At 38.2% G+C, this 8351-nt stretch overlaps 1 protein-coding gene across 1 annotated transcript in view; it reads right to left on the minus strand.

Annotated features, from left to right (window-relative positions):
- Positions 1 to 8351, minus strand: part of Dhx40 (DEAH-box helicase 40) — a 37110-nt gene that overhangs the window by 12346 nt on the left and 16413 nt on the right. The window contains exons 9-12 of the mRNA XM_021212270.2: positions 7310 to 7396; positions 6996 to 7178; positions 3558 to 3638; positions 2464 to 2621 (exon numbers count right to left, since the gene is read on the minus strand). Coding sequence (XP_021067929.1) covers positions 2464 to 2621; positions 3558 to 3638; positions 6996 to 7178; positions 7310 to 7396 — 509 coding nt within the window. The remainder of the gene's footprint in view (positions 1 to 2463; positions 2622 to 3557; positions 3639 to 6995; positions 7179 to 7309; positions 7397 to 8351) is intronic.

Genomic DNA, 8351 nt, shown 5'->3' on the forward strand with positions numbered 1-8351 from the left:
GAGACAAGTAGATCTCTGAGTTCCAAGCCAGTTTGGTCTATAGAGGGAGTTCCAGGACAACCAGGGCTACAAAAGATATTTCTCTAGATGGAAAAAAAAAAAAAAAAAAAAAAAGCCGGCACGTGCTAAAATGTCTCATATTGACACACCAAGAAACAAAGAAAGGAAAATATATAAGAATACAGAAACCATAAAAAAAAAAACAAAAAAACAAAAAAACGAAACTCTATGGATAAAGGGCTGAACTACCTGCTCTTCTCATTCTAAGAAAACAAGTTAATGTATTACTAATTTACCACAAAAGAACAAAGGTTCACCTTATTATCTAGCTTTATCCTGTAGGGAAATTAACTTTCGGCTAGGAATGGTATATACTTCCTATGCCAAACAACTAAGTTAAAGGATAACAAAATATAAAACTACTTCTCCTGTTTCCTGTCCCACAGGTGTATGGTAAGCCCCTAAAAAGCTGAGAATTACTGGAAACCAGAATAAACAGCCAGACTTCATGTACTGGTTAGAATTTAGACTTCATGTACTGGTTAGAATTTCCACACTCTAAGATGGCAATTCTTCGTAACTCAATTTCCTAGATCACACAATCCCACCAACTCATTTTATGGGTTTCAACTGACTCTGCAGTTCATGTGAAGAGGAAGAGACCAAGAACAGTCAGGACAATACTGAAGGGGAAGAACAAAGTCAGGGATTACCTTATCTAACTTCTTAGGAAGGTTCATACAAGAATAGTCAACTGATCTATGACAAAGGGAAGGAAGGCATTTCAAAAGAGAAACAATTATTTTGAACAAATGTACATCCAACTACTGCATGACAACACTAAGTGAAAAATCCAGATGATTATGGTACAGCAATGACCTCATTGACAAAACATCAAAAACAAGATCCACATAAGAAAAGTTATATTGGGAGCCCGGCGTGGTGGCACACACCCTTAATCCCAGCACTCGGGAGGCAGAGGTAGGTGGATTTCTGAGTTCGAGGCCAGCCTGGTCTACAAAGTGAGTTCCAGGACAGCCAGAGCTACACAGAGAAACCCTGTGTTGAAAAACCAAAAAAAAAAAAAAAAAAAAAAAAAAAAAAAAAAAAAAAAAAAGAAAGAAAGAAAGAAAGAAAGAAGAGTTATATTGGGCTTCATTAAAATCAAAATCTTCCATTTACTAAAGGCAATGAAAGGATAAGTCAAAGATTTAAAGAAAACACTTAAACAGCCAGGAGGTGGTAGCAAGCACCTTTAATTTCAGTGCGTAGGACATTGGGGCTCTCAGATTTCTGTGATTTCAAGGCCAGCCTAGTCTACATAGTAAGTCCCAGAACAGCCAGGGCTATATAGACAGTACCTATTTCAAAATTCTAAACTAAACAAGCTGGATAGTGATGTTATTGCAACATTTTTTTTTATGTTGGCTTTTGAGAGAGAATTTATTTGTATAGTTCTGGCTGTCCTTGAACTTACAGATCTGCTGGAACTAAAAGTGTGGACTAAAGATGTGCACTCCCACCACCTGGCTACAACTTTTTTCTTTAATAGCCAAAACATGAGAATGTAACCATTCCCTTTAATAAGTGGATAAACAAATTCCATATAACAGAATGGAATTCAGTTTAGTGATTAAAAAAAGAAATGAACCATCATGCTACAAAAATACACACACACTGCTAAGTGAAAGAAATTCATCTGAAATGTTACATATTGTTCACAAATAGAAGGCATTCTGAAAATGGCAAAACTCTGAAGACAGTAATAAGAGCAAATGCCAAGTGGGTTGGTTTACTCTGTGTGTGTGTGTGTGTGTGTGTGTGTGTGTGTGTGTGTGTGTGTGTTAGTGTGTGGTCACATACATTCTCATGCGCACCTGAAAACCTGAGAGAAATGATATGGTGATGATTAAAGACAGAACAGGAAATGTTTAAACAAGTAAAACTATTCGCTGTGCAAAAAACCATCAACAGCACGAAACATCCTTTACAAGTAAGACAGTAGTAACTGCGGAATGTGTGACTGAGGGAATGGGAACCTTCTAAACTTACTCCTCAGTTTTCTGTAAACGTAAAACTTTTCTAAAGTAAACAGTCTATAAGGCACAGAGTGACAGAGTCTTGTTTTATTTGAGACAGGTCACATTAGCTGCCCAGTCTAGCCTTAATTCAGGATCCTCTGCCTCTATCTCAAGACAGCATACATTACAGGCATGTTTCACCATAACTAGCAATTAAACTATTTATAAAGCCGGGCTAGACTCCCAAGCATGACAATTTCAGTTTTATTTTCAGGACCCACATGGTGGAACAGGATTCCTCCAAGTTGGTTTGACTTCTACACATGCACCAAGGTGTGTGTCCTTGAGTACAAATGTACTTATGCACATGTGCACACATATAAATGAATAGATAAAATAATGTAATACAAAGAAGAGCTCTTAAATAAGATAAAGTGCTCACCAGGTCTGATGAAGACATTTTCCACAGAAAGCATTGCTGCTATCGGAAGCAGCAAATCTTCACAGTCAAGAGAAGCAGCCCTGATCACTGCACACGTCAGATGTGGGGGGAGAGGGAACTCCACCATGGATAAACCCAATCTTGTCACATGACCACTCCTTAACAGAAAGAGAAAGTTCTTAGGCCTTCCAAACCTGGGACATACAATACACTGTTCATTGTTCAGAGTAAGTAAGATATAACTGAATTACTTCAACTTATGTTTAGAAATTCGATTTAAAGAAAACCATTGTGGTCACTGGCAAGAACAACAAAAAGACCCAGCAGTGGTGGTGCATGCCTTTAATCCTAGAACTTGGGAGGCAGAGGCAGGCGAATTTCTGAGTTCGAGGACAGCCTGGTCTGCAGAGTGAGTTCCAGGACAACCAGGGCTATACAGAGAAACCCTGTCTTGAAAAACCAAAAAGACAGTATTAAAAGCTACAAACATTCAACAGAGCACAGAGATGTCCTTGAAGAAATGAAGGAGTAACAATTATCAAACTTCATCTCAACATACAATCATGACAATAAAGAATGTTTAGCATTTTTATGTAGGTACTGAAATGGTATTAATAATGACTTGTTAATTTAAACCCATTAAATCGTAGTGCGGAGGCTGCTTTAGTTTGGCTTTTTAAAAAATGTTTCATTTCTTCTCCTTGTTTACAGAACTTTTTGGCTGTTTAAAGGATTTTTTTCTTCCCAGCAACTCAAATGTTAGCCTCAGGCTCCCAGGTAGTGAGATTACACATTATAGGCATGCACTGCTATGTCTAACTACAAAAGTCTTTACAGTACAGTGTTTTAGTAAGAACTGTGGTGAACGAAGACCAAGGACAGACTTTAATTTTATGTAAAACAATTCATTCACTCATAAACATGTCTTTAAAAAAAACAAATGGATAATCCAGGAGCCCAGCCTCACACCTGTAATTCCGGTACTTAAAAAGCTGAGGCAGGAGGATTATGATTCAAAGACAGCTTGAGCTACATAACTACAAACAAAGAAAAAAGACTAACATTATGTTTGGATTGTATTTTTTTTTTTTTACCTGTCAATAGCATCACACTGGTAAAGCTGTTTAAGTGCTTCCAAAATAAGTCTCTCATTAGGTGGATCCAAATATGGAAACCTGTGTAGTTAAATGAGACAGGAGAAAGTCAGGATTAGTCATAGCAGGGCTTTTAACACCCTTCATAGAAACTTCTTTAAAAATTTTTAATTCTCCACTTGATTTTCATTATCTCTATCTTCATTCTGTTTTATTTTGTTTTCTTTTTGAGATAAGGTATCTTTTGACATAGCCCTGGTTGTCCTAAACTCACTATGTAAACTAGGCTTGCCCCAAACACTCAGAGTAAGCCAGGCGTGGTGGCGCATGCCTTTAATCCCAGCACTTGGGAGGCAGAGGCAGGCAGATCTCTGGGTTTGAGGACAGCCTGGTCTACAGAGTGAGTTCCAGGACAGTCAGGGCTACACAGAGAAACCCTGTCTCGAAAAATCAAAACAAAACAAAACAAAAACAAAAAACAAACAAACAAAACACTCAGAGTGGCCTGCATCTGCCTCTGAAGTGCTGGGATTAAAGTTGTACACCACCACACCTATCCCCAGCTCCATTCCTCAAGTACTCCTCTCCTTGAAAACATTCTATCACCAGAAAAAAATTTCACATTCCTCTCATTCAAAATGCACATATTTTTATTCTCCTCAGCTGAATGGAACACTCCCATCATTCCTCTTATCTTTATTTTATAAATTATTTTTATTTTCTTTATATGAGCACATTGAAGCTGTCTTCAGACACACCAGAAGAGAGCATCAGATCCCACTGGGGATAGAACTCAGGACCTCTGGAAGAACAGCTAGTACTCTTAACTGCTGAGCCATCTCTCCAGCCCCCTCCCCCCTCTTTAAAAAAATTATCTATCTATCTATCTATCTATCTATCTATCTATCTATCTTTATTTATTTATTTTTGTGTATGAGTAAACTGTAGCTGTTTTCAGACACACCAGAAGAGGGCATCAGATCCCATTACAGATGGTTGTGAGCCACCATGTGGTTGCTGGGAATTGAACTTAGGTTCTCTTGAAGAGCAGTCAGTGCTCTTAACCAATCCTCACCCATACTTTGCAGCAAACTACTCTCTCTTCTCTTCTGAAGGCACAACTGTTTTTACTGAATTTTTACAAAATAGAGGAGAGGACCAACAAGATGCATCGTGAGTAAGGGTGTTTGCCATTAAGCCTGACAATGAGTTCTATCTCCAAGACAAGATGGTGGGAGAAGAGAACCAATTCTTGAAAGTTGTGTTCTGACCTCCACACATGCACATATGTGTGTGCACACACACACAATCTAAATAAAGAAAAATAAAACCATTTGAAAGCAACTCTTCAATAAACTCAATTTATCTAATAGTAACTAAGGGCTATCCTTGATTTTTCAGAGACCTACCTGATTCTGACTTCCAAGAAGTAAAATTAAATTAATTACAAGGGAAATGGCTCAGAGAATAAAGTGCTACCATATCAGGCTTACCCCTGATTTGTTTCTTGTCTACCTTTCTTTTCTTTCCTTTTTGGTCTTACTTGAGACAGGGTTGCTGTATATACCACACACACTCCTCCCAGCAGCAGTCTTTCCACCTCACCTCTCCTTGGGCTGAGATTACAGTTATGTGCTGTAATGTACAAACCTGTAATCCCTACCACTTGGGAAGCAGGGGCACAAGGATCATGAGTACAAAGCCAGCCTCAGTTACATATCAAGTTCAAACCCAGCCTGGAAAACACGAGACCCTCTCAAAAATAGCAACACCATCTGGAGAGAAGGCTCAGGCATTAAGAGAACTTGAGCCTCTTACAGGGGACCCAGGTTTGGTTCCTAATACCCACATGGTGGCTCACAACTATCTGTAACTCCAGTTCCAGAGGATCTAATACCCTTTCCTGATCTCCAGGCATGCAAGTGGTACATACATTTATATGCTGGCAAAATATCTATATACATAAGATAAAAACTAATAAAAAATGTAAGGCAAGAGAATAACAACAGTACACATAAGTAACTAATAAGAATATTCACTCTTATTGTCTGTGTATATTCACTCATGGTTATTTGTACTCTGTAGTTCTTTGAGAATGTCCTAGGAATTTATGCCAATCTTGGGGCACTTGCTTTCAGAGGCTCCTCTTTCTAAGTTAGAAGATATAACAACACTGCTTTAAATGTGGGTTAACCTCAAAGTTTCCAACCTGTTTGATCACTTGGTTCTTTCAATGGATTGTTATTTCTTTCTCATTGGTAAAATTTATGAATACAACTAAATTTTACATGTTTTCCTCTACATACTCAATTAGAGAATCGCTACTATTGAGAAAGATAGGGTGTTACACACCTATAATACCAGTTCCTCGAAGTCTTGGTCAAGTGGATCACTGTGTGTTTGAGACTAGCCTGGTCTATAGAGCATGTTCTAGGCCAGCCAGGAATACATAATAAAACTTTGTCTCAACAACAACAACAAAAATCTCTAGTCTTACTTGAAACCATCTAAATTGGCTTCCGAACATCAGGCTTGCCTATAAACACAGCACTCAAGAGGTAAGAGCAGGAGGGGAGCTGAACCCAGTCTAGTCTACATTGTGAGTTCCAGGACAGCCAGGGCTACATAGTAAGGTCCTGACTCAAACTAACACACAAAACAGTATGTACCATTACACATGGTTCTAGAAAACACTTTCTAATTAGAATTACAGTCCCATGCCTTCAATTAAAAAATTAACAGTGGTCAAGCTAGGCATAGTGGCACACACTTTTTAATCCCAGCACTCAAGAGACAGAGACAGGCAGATTTTTATAAGTTTGAGGCCAACCTGGTCTACATAGTGAATTCTAGGACAACCTGAGTTATCGTGAAATCCTGTCTCAAAACAAAAAAAAAACAGTGGTCACTAAAGTTAGTCAAATAAGCATCAGCATAAAAAAGCCTTAAAAAGCCAAAGTTTAAATATAAGCAAAGTGGGCTGAAGAGATGGTTCAGCCATTAGGGGCTAGCTCACAATCAAAATTAAATATGAGCAGAGGACCAATCTCAATAAAGTGAGGGAAGCTTTAAAATAAAGATTTCAAAAATTGTGAAGGCAAATAGTTAAATACTACTTACTTCTCCATTCTTCAATCTTCAACTATAGCAGTTTGAGGCTGGAAATGTTCTTAAATTTCAAAGTGGTAATGGTCATATAATATTGTGAATCTACTTACAATAATTTGAACTGTATACTTTAAAATGGCTAAAATACTTAATTTTATTTTAGGTGGGTTAACATTTTTGGTTTAGTTGAGAAGCAGCCAACATGAAAACCAACCCTGGAAATAGGCTTGTTTCAATTTCAGAGACACATCAGTCAAATGGTACAAAACAATTTCCAAGAAGCAAGCAGGCTTCTCTCATTCTAGCCATAGCTCCAGGTGACCCACGTACCTTATGACATCATGTATGGCAAGGCACTTTAATGTCAGAACTACAGATGTCAAACTAGTTCTCTTAATCTCTGGGATCACATGATCAGGCATACACTGGTTCCAAAAATCTTTACTGTAAATCCTAAAGCATTTTCCTGAGGCAGTCCTACCAGCACGGCCACTTCGTTGTAATGCTTCACTTCTGCAAAAGACAGCAAAAACAGTTCCAAGACGGTTTTGTGGGTTTGACAAATAATTCACTTCCAACATTCAAACCAAGTAGAAATACTCTAACCAGTTACTGAATTGAAAAGCTAGATAAAAGAGACTTACTTTGAAATAGGAACCACCTCCAGGATGTCCAGCCCTAATCTCGGGTTGTGATTTAATTGCTTCACAAAGCCTCCATCCACCACATATCTAAAAGAATGAAAGCAAGTTAAATGCTAGAAAGTAAGCAGGTGTGTTAAGTTTTATTTTATGTATAGAAGTGTTCTCCAATGCACTTTTTACTGTGCACTACATGCAGATCTACTGCCCACAAAGGCAAAAAGGCGGCTTTCAGTGGATCTTCTGGAAATGAAGTTTATAGACAGTTGCAAGCTACCAAATGAAGTGCAGGCAGTGCTCTTAGTCACTAAGCTATCTCTCCAGCCCCTAAACTTGTTAATTTTAACCACTTTAGACTCTCCTTTTCTACCACAGTTACTGCATTATTTACATTAAATATAAAATTTGAAAGTCAGGTTGGTGAGGTGGCTTAAAGTAAAGGCACATGCTAACAAACCAAATGACGTGATTTCAATCTTTGGAACCAGGATGGTACGAGACAAGAACCAGTTCACACAGTGGTTCTCTGACCTCTGCTTGTGTGCATGTGCAGACACAGACACACACACACACACACACACACGAATGTAAAAAGAAAGTTCAAATTCAAGAAATGGATTCCATGGATTCCTCATACACAGCTGATGGCCACTCTTCACAAAGCTAAAGTAGAATTACCATATGATCTAGCAAGTTCATCCTCAAGTGTAGACCAGTTAAGACACTGGCATCAGTTACAGAAGATTAGGGTTTGAATCCCAGCAGAGGCTCACAACCACCTGTAACTCCAGTCAAAGGGGATCCAACAGCTTTCTGGCCTCCATGGGCATGGCATGCATGAGATCCAGAGACATAAATATAGGCAAAACACCAATACACATAAAATAAAAACAAAACCTAGCAGATTCAGAGCCAGCAAAAAGCCTAGTGGGTAAAGAGTTTTATTTTGGGTGATCAAATATTTTGAAACTGGATAGAAGTAGTACTTACACAAAACTATAAATGTGTTAAATTTAAATGTCCATTTTTTTTTTTTTTTTTTTTT

Source organism: Mus pahari, chromosome 14 (genome assembly GCF_900095145.1).
Source record: "Mus pahari chromosome 14, PAHARI_EIJ_v1.1, whole genome shotgun sequence".
NCBI classification, from domain to species: domain Eukaryota; kingdom Metazoa; phylum Chordata; class Mammalia; order Rodentia; family Muridae; genus Mus; species Mus pahari.